Source organism: Populus euphratica, unplaced genomic scaffold (genome assembly GCF_000495115.2).
Source record: "Populus euphratica unplaced genomic scaffold, PopEup_1.0 scaffold113.1, whole genome shotgun sequence".
In the NCBI taxonomy this organism is placed as follows: Eukaryota; Viridiplantae; Streptophyta; class Magnoliopsida; order Malpighiales; family Salicaceae; genus Populus; species Populus euphratica.
The window spans coordinates 58,076-82,933 of record NW_011499984.1 but is presented as its reverse complement, the minus strand read 5'-3'; the positions used below and the strand labels follow the sequence as shown (position 1 = coordinate 82,933).

Genomic DNA, 24,858 nt, shown 5'->3' with positions numbered 1-24,858 from the left:
CCAAAAATCTTCTTTCTTAATTTTTCTGCCACCATATTGGTGTCCAGATTCTAGGTACTATATAATACGCAATGTGCTGGGTTGTTTTTTTTTTTTTAACAAAATCCTTTTGGTTAAATATAAATTTTTGGCAATCAGAAATCATTTGGCTTTTTTCTCCTTTGATAATTCAAAGAACATTTTCATCAAAATAAAAATGGCATATGAATTTTATTTCATATTCGCATTGTTAATCAAAATTTATTATTTTTTTAAAAAACAATTGTAACAAAAAACATAATCTAATATATATGTGGGAAAAACCAAATTAACAATTAAAGATATATTTAATTCTTTGTTTTTTTTCTTCATCCTTCTTGGATGTTGGGAATTCTATTTTTTTTTTGGATTTTTTTTAATTTAATCTTTAAGTATTTGATTTATTATAAATTAATACTCATGATGTACTTTAATTTAATTCATATAAGATTACCATTTTCCCGGGTAGCATCTCAACATTTTCTATTCATTATGTTTTTTTATATAAAAGTTTCACCTGTTCAACATATGTAATGATATTTTGCTGGAAGAAGTACTGTTACCTTTAGGAAAAAGGCAACAAATTTCCGACATTTTTTAACTCTTGATCAGTGGCTGTGGTCCGTTCCGTCCACTGGAATAAAGAAAAACCAAAGAGAACAAGACTTCCAAGGCACACTATGGAGCCAAGGGAGTTCACCAGCTGTTGAATTTCCATGTTCATGAAGTCCAAACCCAGTGAGCACGATTAACAGGTTATTGGCTGGTGAAGCTTTAATGGCATGATCGATGCTGTGGATGTAGCAAGAAACAATTAACACGACAAGGTTTTAAATATGGCGTATCAACTCCTTTAGTTTTGATATTCTTTTTTTGTTCTGTGTCTGTTAGCTTTGTATATTTTTTTATAATTGTTTTTTCTTCTTCAAAATTACAAAAAGTTCGCAGATATGGGCGGGAAAATGAGCGAGTATAATGTTCTAATATCCTAATAATTGCTTTTGGTTTCTCTGTTCGCAGATATGGGCGGGAAACTGAGCGAGTATAATATTCTAATAATTGTAAGCAACTTTGTAAAGCAAGCAACTTTGTAAAGCAAGCAACTTCGTGGCAGCTGGATTCAATTAATCAAACTACTCCTAATTGATTTTTACCAAAATTCTTCACCAACATGATAACGTTCACACTATTTTTACACTGTGGAAGCTACCATATGAGCTTTAGATCTCCCACTTTCACGTCATTTTTTAGTATTATTATTAACTAATAAGCTACGATTTGCTAACCCCTCATAGTCAAGTTTTTTATTAAATCAACTTTTGAAAACGATTTTGATAATAAAATGATAAAACGAATCATCACCATCGTCCGTGTCTCTCTCTTCCACACCAGTAACAAGCAACCACACTGCCCCATCTCTATCTCTGACCTGCAGAAACCACTGCTAGATGTTCATGTCTTCCTCTTCCTCTAGACTTGGATGGCATTATGATGTGTTTCTAAGTTTTAGAGGTGAAGATACTCGCAAGAATTTTACGGATCATCTTTACACTGCTTTACTCCAAGCAGGAATCCATACATTTCGAGATGATAACGAACTTCGTAAAGGAGAAGAAATCTCCTCACACCTCCTCAAAGCAATTCAAGAATCCAAGATTTCGATAGTGGTTTTCTCTAAGGGCTATGCTTCCTCCACTTGGTGTCTTGATGAACTTTCAGAGATTCTTGATTGCAGTCAAACAGCTGGTCAGATTGTTCTACCAGTTTTCTATGATATTGATCCTTCTGATATTAGAAAACAGAAAAGGAGTTTTGCTGAAGCCTTTGATAGACATGAAGAACGTTTTAAGGAAGAAATGGAGAAGGTCCAAAAGTGGAGAAAAGCTCTTGTGGAGGCTGGAAGATTAACTGGGTTTGATCTTCACAGTATCGCAAATGGGTACTTCTTTCCTTTCCCTATATCGATCGCAAATGCTTATAACTTTTACTCCATTTACATTTTGTAATTTAAACTAGCATCATTTTCACCATCTTATTTCCAAATCAGCTTATGTTTCATTGATGAGTGATGACTTTCTTTTACTATGCACAGGCATGAATCAAAATTAATTCAAATGATTGTTGAAGAAGTTTTAAGTAAATTGAATCCCAGATACGTGAAAGTTGCCACATATCCAGTAGGTATTGATTCTCAAGTCAAAGATATCATTTCCATGGTATGTGTTGGTACAAATGAAGTTCGAATTGTGGGAATCTATGGGATGCCAGGAATAGGCAAGACAACCATAGCAAAAGCTGTTTTTAACCAAATTTGTCATAAATTTGAAGGAAGTAGTTGCCTTTTGAATATCAGAGAAAGATTAGATCAACACCGAGGTCTACTTCAATTACAAAAACAGCTTCTTCGTGATATTTTGAAGGCATATATTGGGCTTAACGATGATGATGAAGGAATCAATCGCATCAAAAGCCGATTTTGTCGTAAAAGGGTACTTGTTATTCTTGACGATGTTGATCAATTGAAACATTTGCGTGGATTGGCAGGAGAGCGAGACTGGTTTGGTCCTGGAAGTAGAATCGTAATTACAACTTCAGATGAACGTTTACTCACACGACTTGAAGTGGAAAAACAATATCACGCCAAAGGACTGAACAATGATGAGTCTCTTCAACTTTTCAGTTGGCATGCCTTTAAGAAGCCCCATCCAATGAAAGAATATGTTGAGCTGTCTAAAGTTGTAGTTGATTATGTTGGTGGAGTTCCATTGGCTCTTGAAGTCCTAGGCTCTAATTTGTTTCAAAGAAGCATCACTCACTGGAGAAGTTTTATAGAGAAATTGCAAAAACATCTTCCACATCAAATTCAGAGGCAACTTATAACTAGTTTGGATGATTTGGATGGTGAAGTGAAGGGTATGTTCCTTGATATTGCGTGTTTCTTTAATGGTATGGATAAAGATGACGTGAGAAAAATACTCGATGGTCGTGGTTTTTATCCAGAAATGGGTTTTGATATTCTCAGGGAAAGATCCCTTTTAACAGTCAACAGTCAGAATGAGTTACAGATGGATAATCTCTTACGAGACATGGGAAGGGAGATCATTCATCAAATGGCTCCAAACCATCCCGGAAAGCGTAGCAGACTTTGGCGTCGCGAAGATATAATGGCTGTACTCGATGAATATTGTTCGGTAATAACTAATTGTTCTTCATTTAGGCAACATTTGATGAAGACTTTTTCCACAGAAGCTTTCCCATGATAATAAACTATTGTTTCCTGTTTAATTCTTGTTGTTTTTTAGGGCACAGAGGTAGTGGAGGGTATCGTGCTAGACGCTCAATCATCAAAAGATGTGGTTCCGAGCACATCATTTGCACCCATGACATCTTTGCAGTTACTCAAATTCAGTGGAGGACAAGTCCGCGGACACTACGAACATATTTCCAAGGCATTGATATGGCTTTGCTGGCATAAATTCTCTTTAGAAACCTTACCACACAAATTTCGATTAGACAGCCTAGTTGTTCTTGACATGCAGCACAGCAATATCAGAGAACTCTGGAAGGAGACCAAGGTATGAAGCAGATGATAAGTCTTTTGTTTCCATAAAATAGTTTGTTTTAGTGGAAGTTATGTTTCTATTTCCTTGCTCACTTCGGTTTTTTATTTTCTTCTGGCTTCGGCAGTGTCTAAACAATCTGAAAGTCATCGATCTCAGCAATTCTAGGTTCTTTGCTAAAACACCAAACTTCTCTGGACTCCCTAGTTTGGAGAGACTAATTCTAGAAAATTGCGGAAGTTTAGCTGATATTCACCAATCTGTTGGAGAATTGAAAAAACTTGTTTTCTTGAATTTAAAGGGATGTAGGAGGCTAGAGAAGCTTCCAGAAAGCATTTTTGAGTTGAAATCTCTTGAAACTATGAACCTGCAGGGCTGCACTAGTCTTAAGAAATTGCCAGAGAAATTGGGTAATATGAAAGTCTTAAAGGATCTTCTATTAGATGGAACCGGAGTTGACAATCTACCCTCTTCCATTGGAATTTTGAAGAAGCTCAAAAAGTTATTGTTGCGTGGACTTGGACATGGTGTTAGTTTTTCTTGTGAATCAACTTCTTATCATTCAGCGTATGGTTTGGAAGAGCTTATCAAGCAACAACCTTTCCTGCCACTTCCTTCTCTGGTTTGAGCTCATTGACAACACTCGATATTAGTAATCGCTATTTATCTAACAATGATATTTCCATCAATCTGGGGAGTTTATCTTCTCTCCAGGATCTGAATTTGGCAGTAAATGATTTCTCCGAGTTACCTGCCGGCATTGGCGACCTTGCAAAGCTGGAGAAATTGGACTTGTCACGCTGTCTAAATCTTCTATTTATCTCAGAGATCCCCTCGAGTTTAAGAGCTTTGGTGGCACGTAATTGCGGATCATTGGAAAAGGTGTCACTTCAGTCAAAAACAGCGCCGGATCTGTTACTGAGTGGCTGTGGAAAACTAGCTGAGATTCAAGGCTTGGAGAGTGTAGAAAACAAACCAGTCATTCGCATGGAAAACTGTAACAATTTGTCAAACAATTTTAAGGAGATTCTTCTTCAGGTTTTGTCCAAGGGAAAGCTTCCTGACGTTGTTCTCCCGGGTAGCGATGTACCGCATTGGTTTATGCAATATCAAAGAGATAGATCTTCCTCAACATTTCGTATACCACCCATTTCAGATGGTTTAATTCCAGGACTAATTGTATGGACTGTCTATGCAGCCATTGAAGAAGGCGGATGGACGAGCTGTTCTCTTTGTTCTGCTTCTATCAGGAAAAAGAAAGATGATAATGAATTGTTTTATAAACGACCGGACATTTCTTCAAGGAATGGAGGTTATGATGGAGATCATTCTTGGGTGATCTATATCCCATTTAGCAGGATTCAAGGTGCAATAGAAGGTGGAGACGAATTGGAAGTGTCTGTCAAGCCAGGCGATAATACTATTGTAAAGAAGTGTCTATGGAGCCATTGAAGAAGGGGAATGGACGAGGTTTTCTCTTTGTTCTGCTTCTATAAGAAAAAAGAAAGATGATAATGAATTGTTTTATACACGACCATGTTTGGACATTTCTTCAGGGCACGAAGTCAAAGATGGAGATCGTTCTTGGATGATCTATACCCTATTTAGCATGATTCAAGGTGCAATAGAAGGTGGAGATCATTCTTGGGTGATCTATATCCTATTTAGCAGGATTCAAGGTGCAATAGAAGGGGAAACGAATTGGAAGTGTCTGTCAAGCCCGGCGATAATGCTATTGTAAAGAAGTGTACTATTGTAAGCAAGTTATAATTTTTATTGTATAACTTTATTAAGGAATTAGTTGGATTATATATTAGTTGTATTATAACTTTCAATATGAATTTCAGAGATTCAGATTCAGATCTTAGACTACTGTACATAGTGTTTTCTAACTTATTTTTAGAACCATTTAAAACTATCAACATTTAGAATTTATCAAAAGTCGAGTTTTTTTTTAACTATAATTTTAAAATTTAAGAAATCTTTGTTTCTTTCTATTTGATATATTTTGTGTATCAAATATATTGCAACTGACATTACGCGGTTTTAATTTTTTTTAATGAAAATAAAAAAAAATAGATTTTTGACATCTTATTTTTTGGTATGGAAAGGTTTTATTTAAAGAGTTATCACTTAATATTATATTATGATTATTAGGAATCCTAACTGGTTAATAGAAGTTATATTATACGAGATTGGTTACGTAAAAGGGAGATATTATCACTACTTAAATATCATGTCTGAGACAGACTGCATTATTGATTTTTGTTTTAAATTACTAAAATTTTATTGGTTTAAGCTATGTTGCTTTACTTGTAATATTCTTGACTCTAGTGTTGGTGAATATTCAACTATGGATATTTCCAACTCTGATCGTAGCAAAAAAAACATATAGTATTCCTGACTCTGACATCAATGAATAAACTAATAAATTATTTTAAAATTAATATGTGCATATATATATATATATATATATATTAAAATGTATCACATATTATATTTGCATTTCATAGTAAAAATTCACAGATCAATTATATAGTAAAATACCTATAAAAACATACGAGGGACTCACAAATAAATTCAAAATGATCCATGAATTGTTTTGTATTTTTCTAATATCTAAAAAAATCTATTTGATTAGATATCAAACTATAAAAAAGTAAAAATAAAAGGATAAGGTATAAGGATGTGTTTTATCAAACATCTTCTTGGCCCAATACAAATAGAGACAATTGGTCCTGGGCCCGGCCCGGCCCAATCTCAACTAAGTTATGTTTTATTTTTTGATTATGTCTGAGCAAACAGCTTATAGTGTGTTTGGTCTGGAAATGAGATAATTTTTTATTAAGAATACAATATTTTAAACACAAATCATAACTCTAAAAATTATAAAAATATGCTTTTTAGTATAAAAAAAAAGAAGGCACAAGCCACCTCCCATTCAAATATGTTCTGACTTGGCTAGTAATGCAGCGATCCGGCTGGCTATATAATAGGCATGCGTGAACTAACTTCACGCATGCATAAACAGTGTAAAAATAATTAAAAAATTACCTTCGCACGGTGTTCAAATAATGTTTGCAAAGAATGAAAGGAAAATGGGCGTACCTGGTTCTGGAAACGTCGAAGACAGTGGCAACGCTGGTTCTGGTCTCGGTGATTTTCGTCTGCTTATGTTCTTTCCTTCTGCTTGTCTCTGTCTTCCTTTTGTGCCCACTGTTTTCTCTGGTTCTCTCTTCCTCTCTTGTTCGTTCGTCTCCTCTTTAGTTCTGGTTTTTCAGAGAGGAAGGAACGAAGACGATGGTGATGCCGGTTCTCTTTGGTGGTCTTTGATTCTGGGTCGTTCATATTTTTCTGCTTTTTATTTTTTTTGTTTTCTTGGTTTCTTCCTTTTTTGTTCGTTCTCGACTCCTCCGTTGTTCCTGTTTTTTTTTCATCTCTGTCTTTCTTGTTGGGTATGCGACCAAAGTCCCACATTGGTTAGAAATGGGGAGGATCAAGGGTATATAAGGATGAACAAATATCTCTATTGGTATAAGGCCTTTTGGGTATAACCCAAGAGCAAATCCATGAGGGCTTAGTCCTAAAGTGGACAATATCATACCAATGTGGAGATAGGTGGTGTCCGTAATCCTTACAAGTGGTATCAGAGCCATGCCCCAGAGTTAGCCATGATGGATGAATTCTTGGAATGGCGAACAAAAGGTGGTGGACCCTAATTAAATCATGATGTGATCTATGAATCAGCTCTATTGGATAGGCGGTGTGCTCCGGATGCTTCATGGACGTGTCCTGATCTCAACACGGTGAAGAGGAGTTGACCTAGAAAGAGCAAAAACTCTCAAGTCAGGTAGTGCTCTCCGGATGCTTCATGGACGTGTCCTGACCCCAACACGATGAAGTAGAAGATGAAAAATCCTGGTTGGCAGAGAGTGGATGGATAAATGATCGTTTGAGGAGAGGCTCGGTGGTCCTTTGTTCGAGGGAAGGATTGTTGGGTATGCGACCAAAGTCCCACATTGGTTAGAAATGGGGAGGATCAAGGGTATATAAGGATGGACAAATATCTCCATTGGTATGAGGCCTTTTGGGTATAACCCAAGAGCAAATCCATGAGGGCTTAGGCCTAAAGTGGACAATATCATACCAATGTGGAGATAGGTGGTGTCCGTAATCCTTACATTTCTCTGTGTGTGTTTTTTTAGTCCGCCTGTCCCAGTTCCTTTTTTTTATTTGAGGCTAGAAGGTCGTCTGTTCATGCCTCCAGAAATGAGGCACGTTCCGTGAGGGATCGTTGGCATCGTGGTCCATGATCACACTGGATTTCCCATTGGATAAATCTTCCCGAATGAGGAAGAAGATGAACAGTGGTTTACAAAACATTCACTGATATGGCCATTTTCAATTTGGCCCCTAAACTTCTGATATTTATCACATGGGTCCTTAATCAATGAAAAATCAATTTTTAATTTTGGTTTTTGGATTATTCAATTTGGCCCCTACATGGTTTAATTTCAATTAGGCCCCTAAATTATAGCGCCATTTACAAAACAGTCATTGGTTTTTGGAGTATTCAATTTGGTCCTTCATTGACTCTTCAACTTTTAATTCTTTCAAAATTACCCCTTGAAAAAACAATTAAAATCCCTAAAATACCCCTGAAATTTTAATTTGGTCCTTTGACTTTAATTTCTTGTAATTTTACCTTGCATCTACCTCAAACTTTGTTATTTATTCAATTAAGTTCCTAGTTCATTAATTCATTAAAATCAAAGTTTTATTAAGTTCCCAAACTTATCAATTCTTCCATTAAACTCCTGATTTCATTAATTAAACTTATCCAAAATTTAATTAATTCCGCAAACTTATCAATTGATCAAATTGACTCTCAAATTTAATAATTTCAGCCTTGTTGTTTTAACCCAATTCTCAAATTATTCTTTCATTCATTCATTTTTTTATTAAAAATTTAAAAATTAGAATACGACAAAATAATTTTTTAAATAATTATTTTTATCATATTATTGTGATGTAGGTAGATCTGAAATAATTGTATATCTTTCAATATATATTTTTTTAAATTTTTTTGATTTAGAACTAATATAAATAGTTTGTCTAACTTATTTATTTAAAATTGTTAACATTTAAAATTTATCAAAAATATGTTTTTTTACCGTTTAGTTTTAGTTTGAGAGGTTGATTTCTTTCTATTCATTATACACTGCTTCGGTAATGTATGTTTGAGCATATACAATTCGTAATGAACGCTAAATTAATTATACACCGTGAATTGAATATTTTTGAAGGAAGGAAAAAGAAGAAGAAGAAGAAGAAGAATGTTCTTATGTGAGAAGATGGAAGGCCCTGCATTTTCACCTTCATATGAAATATTTTAATTGTGGTATTAATGTTGAATCTTCAAGCAATCGGATGAGTTTACATTAAAAAAAATTGATGACTGATTTTTAAGAAGCTCATTGCAGAAGGCTTTTTCAAGAATGCAAATTCTCAACTTCGAAATTTAGCCACCCAAAAAAATAAATAAAAAATCAAGATCATAGTGGGAGAATGTTCGCGGTGGCGGTTGCCATAACCACCATGGAGGTCCAAATCAGAACATTGAATTAAATAAATTTTAGTCTTGAGATAAATTCAAAATTAAACAATAATTAGAAGCGATCATTAAGATTTTTAATACATGCATAAATTGGGGATTCTTAATCCCACCACAATTTCATAACAAAAATGTAGTTAAAGCAAAAAAAAATAAAAAATTATACCCTACCACTATTAATAAATCACAATTTGCCATGCCTCTTGCCCAATTTCCCCAAAAATCTCCTTCTTCCGTCTAGCTTGACACTTTCACTCCTCAACCCTAGCTTCTAACCTCTCTCTCACGCCAAGATTCTTAACCTAGTTGATCTTCTTGTTAAAACCCTCCTAATCCACCTTTAATGCCTTGGATTTGAGAGAAACAAAGAATTTTAGGAGGAAATAAGAAAAATCCACTCTCCCCTCCTGTCACGTTGCTGTCGGCCTTCTTAGAGAGGAGAGAGGGGTTGCTTTTCCTTTTTATTACATAAATACCCCTATCTCGCATATTTATGTCTTAATCCAGTCAAATCACCATTTACTGGTGTGTGTGTGTATTATCAATCTCTATTACTAATTACTGGTCCAAGATTCCATATTATAGAAATTGTAGATTTTCATCTTTTAATTTAAATTTGATATAAATTCATTATCCTTTGATTTTAAATCACGTCATTAAACTCATGGATTTACATTTTCAAGTCAGGGTTTACATAAACTTTGCCATCTTATTCAATTTGGTCTTTCATCTTCTAATTTCTTCAATTACTCTTAATAGTTTCTTAGAAATCATTTTTGCCATAATTGTTCCTGCTCGGGTTTAGTTCTTGCTACCAAAGACTTGTTTATTTGACCAATTTGCCCTAAATCCATTTTTAATTTTTTTTGCATTTTAAAAAATATTTAAAATCTATTAAATTTTGTCTGGACTTTTGGATGGAGTAAAATTGAGTTATATCAGTTTTCCTCTTTTTACCATGTTTATAACACAAAACGATATGAAAATACCAAGAGCTATTAAACAATGTACAATCTTCTAGTCTGGAAACTGAGGTTCATAGAGGACATCAAGCTTAAATTAATTATTTCAAACAAAAAAATATTGGTGCTGGGAACATGTACAGTCGACGGGAAAGAGAATTGATGCTTAGCAAAAGCTTTGATGACAGTGGAAGCAAAGTCGTTGAAGACATTGATTGGGATGCACCAAGTGTCGAAGGTCCTGAGTGCTAACAATGTGGTTTGGAGAAAGTGAAGCAAATGTGCGGGAGATGTTTGACAAAGCAGAGAGAATCTTGTTGGCCGTAGTATTTCAGCTCAATTTTGTAATTCTGATTAGAAATTTAAATAAATTCAAATTTTTATTTATAATACTTTCCTGAAAAACTTGATTTGTGTATTTTAACTTGGATTGAGCACACATTTATATTTTAAAATTATAACACAATGAAAAACCTATCACAAGAAATAAGATTCAAAATATAAAATATAAATTTTTTTATATTTTAACAATTAATATATAAAATCTCTTAAAAATACTAAATTCATAAAAATAAATTTCAATAAGCTCAAAATATATTAAAAAGCTTAATGTAAAAAGAATAAATTAAAACATATGTATATTTTATTCTTATAAATGATTTAAAATAATCTAGTTGAGATTGTTTACAATGCCTTGACAAATCAGCCACAAGTGGCAGCAGGGAAACAAGTTGTATATTGAGACACCATATCATAATCTATATCCAACAATCCAAGTGAGTATACTAACTACAGAAATCCCAACTTCATGATGCATCAGTCCATTTGAAAATTCAACCGTAAGGAGCACAGCACGATAACAGTTTATTGGTTGGTGAAGCTTTCATTGCATGATCACGTAAATGTACCATGAAGAAGCAATTATACAGAGAGTCCACATCCTACAATGTGACAGTTTGTGACAATTCATGACGGATTCATTAAGCAAAGAAAAGCTGTACTTCGGACCATTCGACCACGATAAAAGGTTGTTTACTAACGGACATAATAGCAATCAAATTCATGACCAGGTATTTATGATAAATTTATGGCCTATATAAATTGGAGAATAAAGACATGCAACAAATTTCTGATATTCCGTCGACTAGACTAAAGAAAAAACAAAGAGAACATGACTTATTACGGTGCATAGTCTAAGAAGCCTCGTCTACTCGGTACCTTGTAATTAACCACTCCGAAGGCTCTATGTAACTTCATGCTTCACCGGTTTCTGTATTATTTTATTCCAACTTGAGTTTTAACTATTGCTACATTGCATTGACTAATTGGTGTAGATGTTAAATTACCAAATAATTATCATATGCTACGAAAAATCCCTTATTATCTGTCCTGTAAATGATTAGAAACAAGTGCGTTGACTGTTAGACTCTCGGACGGGACGACAGATCTCTCTCCAAGAGAGAAACAACGAGTCTTGAGCCTCAGTTCTGTTCTTCTGGACTTGGATTGCTGAACTGTGCCTTTCTATGGCTTCCATGCCCTTTGAGTCTCAGTCTTCTTCTCCGCCGTCTTCTTCTAGACATGGATGGACCCATGATGTGTTTATCAGTTTCAGAGGACCAGATACTCGCAACGAGTTTACAAATCACATTTACACTGCCTTACGTCTCGCAGGGTTCTATGTCTTTCAGGAAGATAACGATCTAACTCTAGATCAAAAAGAATTCTCCCAATTCATTAAGGCAATTCAAGAATCAAGGATTTCTATAGTCATCTTCTCCAAAGGCTATGCTTCCTCCAGGTGGTGTCTTGAAGAACTCGTCGAGATTCTCCAGTGCAAACGTACCTCTGGACATGTTGTTCTTCCAGTTTTCTATAACTTAGATTCTTCAGATGTTTAAGAACAGAAAGGTGTTTTCTCCGATGCTTTTAACAGACACGAAGAAATATTTAAGGACAAATTGGAGACGGTGAAAAGGTGGAGAGAAGCTTTTGAGGAAGCTGGAAAACTACCTGGATGGCATCTCAAGGATATGGAAAATGGGTACATATCCTCGACTTTTTTTATATTCGACTTTGATACATATTTTGCATTATGTTATTAGCAAATCAGAGAACTGCTATCTCTCCGTTCGTACTTCGTACAAAACCATCAAACTTGAAATTAAGATGCACGATAATTTCAGGAAATTAAATATTGTTTTTATATTTTTATTTAGTTTAAAAATCCATATATTAACTCTATATTTATTTGTTAGAATGTTTTTTCCTAATTACAGTTTAAACATAGGACAAGTATAAATTAATAAACTTTTTCAACGAACTATATAGATAAATAAAATTATGTATTTTTATGTCTCACTATAATTATAAATTAATTTATTTAGTATTTGAGTGTTTTAAAATATAACAAACTCACGAATTTTTAAAGATTTTAATTTATAACAAACCTAATGGTTGCGCATGCTATTAAATTTTAATTAGAACATAAAATGAGAAATGACAATGTGAGAGTTGGCGGGAAGGGGGCATTTTCACCCTGGCCCTGAGAGTTGTATAAGAAAATTCTACATTGTCTTCATTAAGGATCGATTCTCTAAGTCACTTTTTGTTGTCATGCTGACAACCAATAAAACTATAGCAAATAATACACATGCTAATTTTTTTATAAAAAAAAAACCTCATCGAATCTATCTAATATATACAATTGAGAACAAGCCATCCATTATACATCTTATTTTTTTTATATAATCCAAATTTAATTAAAAAATTTAACACACACACACACACTAAAATATTCTATAATATTACCAATGCCATCAAAACAAATTTCCATAAATCATTCACAGTGTATTTTCTTAATCTTAATTCATAATTCTTAATGACATCCTATTTATGATGAGAATTATCAGATCATTCCAACGGCTACTATTGTCTCTTTTCGTCCAAACATCTATTCAAATTTTATCTCTTTTATTTATTGAGTATCATTAACTACCTATTATAGCAAGGTTTATAATCAATAACCGACTAGAATTTAAGAAAATATCTTTTTTTTATTTGATTAAGTATATTTTAGAATAAGTTTGTATATCAACAAAAACTAAGTTATTTCTTAAATAATTTAAAAAACAATCTTCCGTACAGAGAAATTTAATAAATCCATTTATATAATAAAAAAAACTTAACACAATATCATCATTCATTCTCTTTATTTCTATCATTCATTTTTTTCTTTAATTTTATAACATATTATACTATCTAATGTTCTGAATAATTACAAAACCTAATATTTAGAATCATTATTTTGATTCTAATTATTAACCCTTAAAAGCATCCTAATTATATATTCTTTTTCTCAGTTCTTCCAGCAGTTAAACAAAATAGCTGAGTTAAAATAATAATTTAATTTAACAATATAATTATTTTATATATTAAAAATCGTACATCCTTATTCATGATGTCAGGAAAAACTTTTATTTTCTTGACTGTACACTAGGTTTTGGAGGGTTTTTTTTTTTAATAGGCTTGGAACTTATAAACTTGTTTTATAAGAGTTCATAAGTGATTATCTCAGGCAAAATAACTTAAAGATTTTCTTGTAAAATTTTGAGTTTAATACAACGATCACCTCATATTATTGTCATTTTAAATTATTATTTTAGGCTAATCGTTACCAAGTTTTATCTTAGTTGTGGTTCATAAAAATATCTAGTAGATCATTTATATAATTTTTTTAAAGGTACATCTCTATATAATGAATTAAAACTCTCAATCTTTGTAAACCAGACTAAATCACCATTTTTGGGTTTGTTTATGGCAACCTTCTCCCTTCCCTCTTTATTCTTTCTTTTGTTCCCCACTCCCCATCTTTTGTAACCCATCTTCCCACCTTTGGCTGGGCTACCACCACCCTCATTTAGGCTAGGTGTAGGATTTGGTCAGGCCAACCTCCTCCCTTCTCTCCATTTTCATCTTTAGGGCTCTATTGGGCCCTAGGAATTGGTTCGACCTAGAGCTTTCAAGTAAATAATATTGTTCAACCGTATATATTTATTATTTTTAGTTTTTATAATAATTAAAAAAGTTTGAATCTAAAAATTTATCTTAAAAAAAAAACATACTTAGGGCTTGCGTTTTATCATGTAGAAAAAAAAATCATCCTTACTTTAATTTATTAGAACTTAGTAATTGCTTGATTTTTTAAAATGATTGAGATTATAAATGTGGTATGCACACACAAGCAAATATTATAATTAAAACATGATTTAATGCCAACATAATCTGTAAAGCTTTCAAAAACATTGTATTTTGTTAAAGAATTATATAAATTATATCTTGAGATTTTAACTTAAATTATTAGTTTAAAATGATTATTTGACATAGTATTAAAATCTTATTAATCAAGTAGTTACGAGTTTGAATTTTTTCATTTTATTTTATTTGATAAAAATTAAATACAAGGTAGTATAAGTCTATGTAAATTTCAAATTTAAAAAACTTTCATTTGAAAAAATATTAAAAAATTATATAAATTATATTTTAAAACTTCACTTAATTATTTATGCTATTGAATTAAGATAATTAAGCAAATATTATTAATTATTAATCAATGGTTACTAACACAACTTGTAGACCTTTCAAAGACATTAGTAAATAATATAGATAGATCAATAAAGATATTTTTTTTTGTAGCTTGCATGCTCTGTTATTTTGTTACTGTTGACTTTCTTTCACTCTGAACAGTCCTGATTCGGGGTTTGTGCAAGAGGTTGTCGAAGAGGTGAAGAAATACCTAAAGGCAGCCTCCACATATTAGAAAATATTGTTTGATGAACCGATATTCATTAGAGTAAAAAGATGATCAGAATGTCATTAAATACCAACTTGGCCACATAAATATGGTTAGAAGATGAAAATTCATACAGAAGTTTATTTATTTTTTATTGGAAAAAGTTGCCTTGTTTATTAATATAATTAAATGGTGCAGACAGAAGAACTGCTGGATGGTGGAGACAATTCATCTATTGTAAGACTATTCATACATAATTTTATTTTTGGAAAAAAATTGTATTGTTTATTAATAATTAATAAAATATGGTGCAGACAAAAGAGCTGCTGGATGATGGAAACACTTCATCTATTGTAAGAGTAAGTGGATCAAATTAATATATCTTATTCAATAAATTCAACTACGAAAACATTTTTTTTCCTTAATTACTTGGTTTATTACTCATCTTTTTATAGGAAATAATAGAATGGACATTGCCGATGACAAACTTAATTCTAGAGATTCTATCAGCGGTTTTTGACCAGCTAGGTCATGCATTAACTGGGATGGTGTTGGCATTTATAGCTCTGCTTCTTGCTGGCATTGAATTTTACACTGCTCGAAAGGAAGCAAGGAATGAGAAGACCCTATTGCTCAATTTTCATCGCGATACCTTACCATCTGGAAGAACTTTTGGCACTATTGCTGAGGTTTTTGGATTGTTTGGTGCAGTTTGGCAATGTTTTTACTCAACAGTAGAGTATGTATATGCTCGTCAAAAGAAAGATAATCCCATCAAAATATGTCTTCTGCCTTTTATCTTTGTAGTATGTGTGTTCGTCTATAAATTAACTAAAGAGAGGTAGAATACAAGGATGAGACAAATTATTGGCACATCTTCTGCGATATTTATTGAATTGTTGTTCTGTTTTCATTTAAGCTTCAGCGAAGGCGATTCAAGTGAGAAAATGGCTCAGGATTTGCTTTAGAAGCAGCTTTAGCAGCCACTTCTGGAACTCCAAAAACATTCTAAAATCTTAACGTTTCATCTCTTGCTGCTGTTGCCACTGTGCAATGATCCGTTTTGGATTCAAACTTCACCTATATATACAAAAAATAATCTCTTCAGATTTGTTTGTTGATATCAAATTATAATATAATAAAAAAATATAGATAGTTTTTTTGTTAACTTATAACTCCTTGATTATCAAGGTTCTGATATCATGTTAAAAAATCATCTCAATTTAATAGCTTAAATTATTATATAAGATTCTGATTTATATTATTCTCTACCATTTATAATTTTTATAATCTTTTTAATATACTCTCTAATATTATACATATAAAAAAGGATGAGACAAATTAAGTGTTAGGACATTCCGGCATTCAAACACACACAAATTTACGTAGTTCGGCAACTTGCCTACTCCACGGAGCTACTGGTTTGTATTAATCAAGTTCAAAAGCAATACAAACAACAAAACAAGGAGGAGGAGAAAACTTCTCTACTCAACTCAACTCTCACCCTTAGCTCTCTCTCTGTGTTTCTCTCTATTTCGTGGTCTATATCAGCTATCAATGCACCCTCTATTTATAGCTGATGAGGAAAACAATTGTTCAACAATGGTGGGCAAGTTAGACACCCACCATTTGACTATAACTATGTCAACCATGGTTGCCACCATCCATTTGTGTCCACACACATAACAATCTCCCACTTGGACACAAATGGTGTTAGGTTTGTCTTTTAATCTTCAAGACCAACTGAAGCTTTACACAGCTTCAGTTTATCGAGAGTAACTCCTTTGGTTAACATGTCGGCTGGATTCTTGCTTCCACAGATCTTTTCAAGTAACAGTTGTTCATCGTCGAGCAATTGTCGGATGAAGTGATATTTGATCTGTATGTGCTTTGTTCTGGAGTGAAATGCTGGATTCTTGGCAAGGAAGATTGCATTCTGACTATCACTATACAAAGTACCTTTTCCATGCATCTTGTCCAATTCTTGCAGGAAACTCTGTAGCCATACTATCTCTTTTACAGACTCTGAAACTGCAACATATTCAGCTTCTGTTGTTGAAATAGCAACTATCTTTTGTAAGGTAGAACTCTAAGAAACAGCAGTGCCTCCTAGAGTGTATATATAACTTGTAGTACTCTTTCTACTATCAACATCTCTTGCTAGATCAGCATCTACAAAGCCTTCAAGTTTCAAACCGCCAGCTGTGAAAGTAAGACATGTCTCCGATGAGCCTTTTAAGTACCTCATGATCCATTTCACTGCATCCCAATGCTGCTTTCCAGGATTGCTCATATATCGACTTACAACTCCCACTGCATGAGCAATATCTGGTCTAGTACAGACCGTGGCATACATCAAAGAGCCGATAGCTGAGGCGTATGGAATCTGGTCCATGTATCCATACTAAACCTGCTGAGAACCTTCTTGACATACTCTACTTGTGAAAGCTTTAGTATGCCTTTGTCTTTGTCTCTGATGATTCTCATGCCAAGTATTTGTTTAGCAGCTCCCAGATCCTTCATTTCAAACTGTTTTGACAATTGTTGCTTTAGCTTGTCAATCTCTTCTATGCTGGATCCTGCAATTAACATATCATCCACATATAACAGTAAAATGATATAGGAGTTGTCAAAATGTTTGACATAGCAACAATGATCAGTCTGATATTTTGTGTATCCCGTACTACACATGAAGTTATCAAACTTCTTGTACCATTGTCTTGGAGCTTGCTTCAAACCATATAGACTCTTCTTTAGCTTGCAAACTTGACTCTCCTTTCCTGGTATTGCAAACCCCTCTGGTTGTTGCATGTAAATATCTTCCTCCAATTCACCATGAAGAAATGTTGTTTTTACATCTAATTGTTCAAGATGTAAATTTTCTGCAGCTACTATCCCCAGAACAGCTCTGATTGTTGTAAGCTTCACAACTGGAGAGAATATCTCAGAATAGTCGATCCCTTTCTTTTGCTGAAACCCTTTTACAACAAGTCTTGTCTTAAACCGTTTGCTTCCATCATGCTCAGTCTTTACTCTGTAAACCCACTTGTTTTGCAAAGCCTTCTTTCCTTCAGGCAGTTTGGTTAACTCCCAAGTCTTGTTCTTCAACAATGACTCCATCTCATCCTTCATGGCTAACTCCCACTTGCTCGAGTTTCCATCTTGTAAGGATTCTTAATAAGTTAATGGTTCACCACCATCGGTCAGCAAGATATAATTCAGTAGAAGTGTGAACCGTTGTGGCGGCTTTATAGTCCTTGAAGACCTATGAACAGTTGGTTCACTTGGCTCTGCATTGTCTTGTGTAGTAATGGTGGGTACTGATGTACCTGAACTTTTTTGTAAGGACTCTTGAGTGGTAACATCAGGAAGCCCTTCTAATCATATGAATTCAGATTTCTGTGGACTCATATCTGAATCAATGATCTCTAGTTCTGTACTTGATTTGTCTTTGTACAAAACTTTCTCGTTGAAGATCACGTTCCTGCTTTTGATAATCTTCCTGTTCTGATCATCCCAAAACCGAAATCCAAATTCTTCATCTCCATAGCCAATAAAGAAACATTTCTTTGATTTGACATCCAGCTTGTTGCGAGCATCAGAGTCTACATGCACATAGGAAACACACCCAAAGACCTTTAGATGAGAAAGCTGTACTTCTTTTCCTCTCCAGACTTCCTCGGGCAGTCTGAACTCCAAAGGAACTGATGGTCCACGGTTGATCAAGTAAACTGCAGTATGAACGGCATCAGCCCAGAATGTTTGAGGTAACCCAGAATGCAACCTCATGCTTCTAGCTCGTTCATTGATGGTCCGGTTCATCCGTTCAGCAATGCCATTCTGTTGTGGTGTGCCTGGAACTGTCTTTTCCATTCTGATACCGTTGACAGCGCAATACTCCTTGAAACCTCCATCAATGTATTCTCCTCCATTATCAGATCGTAAGCATTTCAACTTCAAACCTGATTCAGTCTCAACCATAGCCTTCCATTTCTTGAATGTGTCAAACACATCAGATTTATTTTTCAGAAAGTAGACCCATACCTTTCTGCTGAATTCATCAATAAAAGTCACATAGTACCGAGAACCGCCAAGAGATGCTACTGACGCTGGTCCCCATAAATCTGTGTGCACCAGTTCTAGCTTTCTTGGTCTTAAGATCCTGCCAACCTTTAAGAAACTGAGTTTCTTCTGTTTTCCAAGAACAAAGCTTTCACAAATGTCTAGATCAACATTTTTTTAACTCTAGCAGCTTTCCCTTTGACTGAAGTATCTTCATCCCCTTTTGACTCATATGGCCAAGTCTACAATGCCATAGCTGTGCTTGATTTTCTGCTTCAGTAGAGGCAATTATATCTGCTGATCTTGTGGTTATATACAGGGTGCCAGTTTTCTTTCCACGAGCCAAAACCATTGCTCCCTTTGATACCTTCCACATTCCTCCAGAGAAAAGGATTGAATGGCCACTATCATCAAGTTGTCCGACCGAGATCAACTTCTTCTTTAGTTCAAGAACATGCCTTACATTTTGCAAGTTCCATATGATCCATTCATTATCTTGATTTGCACATCTCCTATACCCACAATATCCAATGGTTGTCCATCGACCAGATAGACTAACCCATAATTTCCAGCAGTATAATTTTGCATCATTTCATGGTGTGGAGTACAATGAAATGAAGCTCTAGAATCAAGAACCCAATCATCAATAGGACTATGCACAGCAAGGATCAAAGCATCTTGTACCTCGTCTGTAGTGGCATTTGCAGAATTAGCTTCAGGTTTCTTTGGTTTTGTGCAACTCCTCATGAAATGACCAGGTTTGCCACAATTCCAACATTTAACCTGCTTCCTGGGTCCAAACTTGCTTTTGCTTCTGTACCTGGATTTTGATCTGCCTTTGCATAAGCCTCTGTCTTGTCTCCTTCCTCGAGTATTGATGTTAAGAGCTGAACCTAAACATGAGCTTTCACCCGAGTCTTTCCTTCATATTTCTTCAGCTAAAATCAGATCTTGGATATCATCATATTTTAATTTGGATTTTCCAGCTGAGTTGCTTACGACTGTTCTTATACCTTCCCAACTGCTTGGAAGTGAAGCTAGCAAAATAAGTGCTCGGATCTCATCATCAAACTCAATTTTAACAGATGACAATTGATTTGTGATGGTGTTGAAATTATTAAGATGCTGTGTAATAAAGGTGCTTTCTGTCATCTTCTTCATCAAATGCACTTTGTTATTTGCTGATGGCTTCTCATACATCCCAGACAAGACTTCCATCAATCTTGCTGTGGATTTCTTTTTTATAACATTATGAGCAACTCTTCTTGATAATGATAGTCAGATAATGCCCAAAACTTGTCTATCAAGAATTTGTCAATCTTCTTCTGACATGTTTTCTGGCTTGCTCCCCAACAGAGGAAGATGAAGTTTCTTCCCATATAGATAGTCTTCAATTTGCATTTTCCAATATCCAAAATCAGTTTCATCAAATTTTTCAATTCCTGCAGCCTTTATTTCATCAACCATTTTTACTCTTTCTCGGATTCGAATCTCCAAAATCTGACCTTACAGATGTGTCTGGAATGGCCAAAAATGCTGGAAACGACACTGAGATCACCCAAATCGGACTTCAGATGGCTCCGATTTAAACAATCAAAATTTAGGATAACTGGACGCTGCAGATGAAGCCACGTGGCAGGAGGAATAGTCGCTGCGCCACACCGGATCAAAACCCAGTTATGCTGACGTGGCGTAACTGACGTGTCAGACACGTAGGCAAAGTGGGGTCCACCAAATCTGACGTGTCAGGTCCATGGAGATTTTCAGGTGACGTGGCAGGTTGACTGGTCAAATTGCTAATGTGGCAGGTGACACGGCTGCTGACTGTGTCGAACGGCTGACGTGTCTGATGACATGGCGGTGTCAAGTTGCAGGAAACGGCGAGGAAGACGCGTGAGGCGTGTCGGTGCGCGTGAACAGTGCTGATGGCGGCGCGTGCGGGCATGCAGGACGTCGGATTTTCATCGGGTTTTCACCAGTGGATTCCTCTCATCGTCCTCTTCACGGTGGTATGTGTCATAACCTAATTTTGGGTTATTCCCCAATTTTGATCCATATTTTGATAAATTTTTTTAAAAAAACCAAAAAAATAGAGAAAAACAGTGAAAATCCAAAAAATACATTTTTAAACATATTTGCATCATTTTTAGCATTTTCAACATCATCTCATAAGAATTTAAATTTTCAAAGATATTTGGAACGCGTTCAACTTTTAACGCGTTATTTTTAAAATCATTGATTTTTCTCATTAAGTTGATGTTGATATTGCTTGTTTTCAAAAAAATACAAAAAAATACAAAAAAATCAAAATTTACAAAAAAAATAAAATTGAGGGACCAATTTTGAAATCCAAGCAAAAGTTTGCCTATAAATAGCAACCTTTAACACAAAGAAAAAGGGGGTCAATTTTGACAAAAAGAAGGAGAAAAGAAACCCTAAAACACAAAAAACCCTAACATTTTTCTCTAAGAGTCGCCGCCTCCCTCACCCCTTAGAGCTGTCAGCGTTGCCGAACGATTTCTCCCTCTTCTACCGTTGGATCAACGTGAAATTTGGGTATGTTGTGCGTCCCTATATTGTCTACATTCTTACCGGCGCGATCATTCATATTTGAAACCACGAGAGAAATATTACCATTTGAATATTTCTGGGCAAACCCCTCTTGGAACAGTTAGAGCCGCCAGCCTATTTCTTCATTATTCACCGTTGGATCAACCTGAGTTTTGGATATGTGATGCGTATGGGTGTATTGCACATTCTGAACGGTGGAGATGAGATGAAACCCATCCAAAAAGGTGTTATACGTGTTCAACAGTGGCTCGCCAATCTCAGGTCAGTTTCGGTCTAACTCCGATCTAGGGAGATCCAACCGTTAACTCCGGCTGATATTTGGATATGTGTTGCATGAGATGTCGGTTTATCATTTCACTGTTGATATTTATTATGTTTTCAATGGTTGATGAGTAATGGTCGTTGGAAGCTTTGCCCAGAATCTGTCATGGCTTTCGATTTGAAAACCCAAATCACAACACCCACCGCCGGCGCCGGAAGACATAGAAGAGGAAGACAGCCCCGATCTACTGGTTCTGCCACCTCCGACACTGTTCACGAGCATTATTCATATAAAGGACTTTAATGCAATTTTTGGGGTTTTAGGGACTGTTTTGTAAATTTTAAATTATTTAATGTAATTTTTATTTAGTTTTGGATTTTTATAATTTGTAATGTGGATGTAAAAAAAAATGAAAAAGAAAAGAAAAAAGAAAAAGAAGAAGAATAAAAAAAATGCATGTGTGTGTGTGTTTGTATTTGTCTTATGAATGTTTTCTTTTTATTTATGATAAAATTGTAGAGAATAAAGAAGAATTTAATATTTTGATTGGATCACGGTGTAGAAGTACAAACTTGTATGAAAGTTGTATTTCTAAAATCCGATGAAAAGACAAAATTTTTAAAACTTCTTTAACACATCAAGTCCATGAAGCAGCTTACCTCAGGTAGGGTGCGTTAGGAGTGCTAATACCTTCCCTAACCACAACCGGTCCCTTACCCGTGAATCTCTTACAAGACCAGTACAACCGGGTTTCCTAGTAACCTTCAATTAAATACTAGGTGGCGACTCCTAACGAATCCAACAAGATCAAATCAAATAAAAACGATGAAAAATCATCGGAGCCAATGCCGCGCGGATTTTTTTTGACGTGCGACAGTATGTTCAAAAACACGTTTTGAGAACTTTGATTTTTGAGTTTGGATCAAACACCCTTTTTTTTAAGAACTTTCAAGAACAAGCTCTGATACCAGTTGTTAGGACATTCCGGCATTCAAACATACACAAATTTACGTGGTTCGGCAACTTGCCTACTCCACGGAGCTACTGGTTTGTATTAATCAAGTTCAAAAGCAATACAAACAACAAAACAAGGAGGAGGAGAAAACTTCTCTACTCAACTCAACTCTCACCCTTAGCTCTCTTTCTGTGTTTCTCTCTATTTCGTGGTCTATATCAGCTATCAATACACCCTCTATTTATAGCTGATGAGGGAGACAATTGTTCAACAATGGTGGGCAAGTTAGGCACCCACCATTTGACTATAACTATGTCAACCATGGCTGCCACCGTCCATTTGTGTCCACACACATAATATTAAGCTCTTGAGTTTTCTTTGAATAACAAAAAAATAGATAGCATGGCAGTAGAATATCCGACAACTCTCTTTAACAAAGCATGTTTAAGGAGTTCAGTGACTCTAATTCATTTCACTATCATGTAATGGAGAGGGGTTATCCCTCATGGTGTAGTCCACAGCCCAACAAACCTCTTGATAAAACAAACAATTGTATTTTAAGGACTAAGAATCCAGTATTTTGCTAGCCTTATAGTCTTTTCAATATATTTTTTATGATTATAAAAAAAAATAAAAAAGACTAAGAAGCCAAGATAAGTTGGCTAAATTAGGTGTCGGGAGAGCTTTTGACTTCGTTGCTTGTGTGTAGGCTGGTGCAAGAAAGCATCAAGTTTTGATCGTTGATAAGGTGTGCATATTATTTTAAAAAGTAGCATGGTCTGATGGTTGACTCGTGACCCAGGTGATTCAAGATTTAAATTGAACCAAGTTTCAATAAAAATAAAAGGAGAATTGACTAATCTAAATAAAAACCTTAATAGACCCTTCATTCAATAAATATAGGAAAAACTCAGTCAATTTTTTTAAAAATTATTTTAAAATAATATTATTTTTATTTTTTATATAAAAATAGGTCAATCTAACTTAAGCAGATAATCCCAGCTGACCTATAACACAGGACTTACCCAAAGTGGAATTTAAAAACTATGGTGCATAGTCTAAGAAGCCTCCTCATATACTCGGTACCTTGTAATTAACCACTGCGAAGGCTCTTCTATGTAATTCCATGCATCACCGGTTTCTGTGTTATTTTATTCCAACCTGAGTTTTAACTATTTTATATCCAGAAATTTACTGATAATTCAATAAATGATTGTCTCCAATAAAATGATTTTTAACATAAGCATCGTGGAAGTATATATATGGTATGGCAAGTGATACTTATTTTAGCATGATTATATAATGAAAAACTTATGCTTAAGCACAGGGACTGTGTAAAAGCCAAATCACAAAACAAAACGCCCAAAAGGGCCTTCAAATCCTAAGAACGTAAGATTGTAAAGAGTGAACAAGCGATTCGGCTTAAGGGAGTGAAACCAAACTGGGGGTATATTCTTGTTTTGCTACAAAACTCTCAGCTAACAAAATTTCCTTCGAATTAAGCACCGAAACACTTGAGGCAAAAACACGAACTTTATGACAGATTTCAAAGTAGTATGTTGAGTTTGGGTAATTGATCAAAGAACTTGACATTCTATACAGGAAAGAGAAGTTATTAAATAAAAACAGCTTTATCCAACCAGTTCTTAATCATTACACCAAGTTTCCCAAACTATGCTGTTTGGACTATAAGCTGGGGTGATGATTTAACTATAAGTTTCCAAAAATAGTTCTCACTGTCAAATACATCAGGATTGGCTCGAATGATCTGATATAAAGTTGAAACTTTATGTGAATATGCAGTTTTTAGTTACTGTGAAATCAATTTTAAGTTTATAGAGAACGTTTACCTTCTCAATGTTTTGTAATCCAATTGATGGACAATCGAAGAAAGGAACCAGCAATTTCAAATTGCGTGAATACAACTTAGTACCTATCAAAAAGCAAGGGGGATGAAGATTGAATTCCAAGTAATGCAAGCAGACTCTTATAGACTTCATCAACGATGTAGCACATCATGGAACAATTAGAGACGATAATTTGATTGAATATAGTTTCAGAT

General features: G+C 34.6%; 2 protein-coding genes across 3 annotated transcripts; both read left to right on the top strand.

The window, feature by feature from the left end:
- The first annotated feature begins 1,365 nt into the window (after positions 1–1,365).
- Positions 1,366–5,410, top strand: LOC105139959 (TMV resistance protein N-like). 2 transcript variants are annotated; one of them, XR_845094.1, is made up of 5 exons: positions 1,366–1,957; positions 2,111–3,209; positions 3,321–3,593; positions 3,706–4,890; positions 5,216–5,410. XR_845094.1 is itself a non-coding variant. In XM_011046608.1 (4 exons), the coding sequence occupies exons 1-4, from the start codon at positions 1,467–1,469 to the stop codon at positions 4,204–4,206; spliced, it is 2,364 nt and encodes a 787-aa protein (XP_011044910.1). In that variant the 5' UTR covers positions 1,366–1,466; the 3' UTR covers positions 4,207–5,410. The 2 variants fall into 2 exon arrangements, 1 of the variants encoding a protein (XP_011044910.1); XM_011046608.1 differs by having other exon boundaries at positions 3,706–5,410.
- Positions 5,411–11,580: 6,170 nt separating this feature from the next.
- On the top strand, positions 11,581–15,958 carry LOC105139960 (uncharacterized). The gene is made up of 4 exons (XM_011046609.1): positions 11,581–12,198; positions 15,145–15,183; positions 15,261–15,305; positions 15,402–15,958. The coding sequence occupies exons 1-4, from the start codon at positions 12,172–12,174 to the stop codon at positions 15,789–15,791; spliced, it is 501 nt and encodes a 166-aa protein (XP_011044911.1). The 5' UTR covers positions 11,581–12,171; the 3' UTR covers positions 15,792–15,958.
- The last annotated feature ends 8,900 nt before the right edge of the window (positions 15,959–24,858 follow it).

Bases quoted from the DNA above. Each gene is read 5' to 3' on its own strand.
- LOC105139960 (XM_011046609.1), top strand. From the start codon at position 12,172: ATGGCATCTCAAGGATATGGAAAATGG. The intron at 12,199-15,144 runs GTACATATCCTC...TAAATGGTGCAG, and splicing joins CTCAAGGATATGGAAAATGG to ACAGAAGAACTGCTGGATGG. The intron at 15,306-15,401 runs GTAAGTGGATCA...ATCTTTTTATAG, and splicing joins ACACTTCATCTATTGTAAGA to GAAATAATAGAATGGACATT.
- LOC105139959 (XM_011046608.1), top strand. From the start codon at position 1,467: ATGTTCATGTCTTCCTCTTCCTCTAGACTTGGATGGCATTATGATGTG. The intron at 1,958-2,110 runs GTACTTCTTTCC...TACTATGCACAG, and splicing joins CTTCACAGTATCGCAAATGG to GCATGAATCAAAATTAATTC. The intron at 3,210-3,320 runs GTAATAACTAAT...GTTGTTTTTTAG, and splicing joins TACTCGATGAATATTGTTCG to GGCACAGAGGTAGTGGAGGG.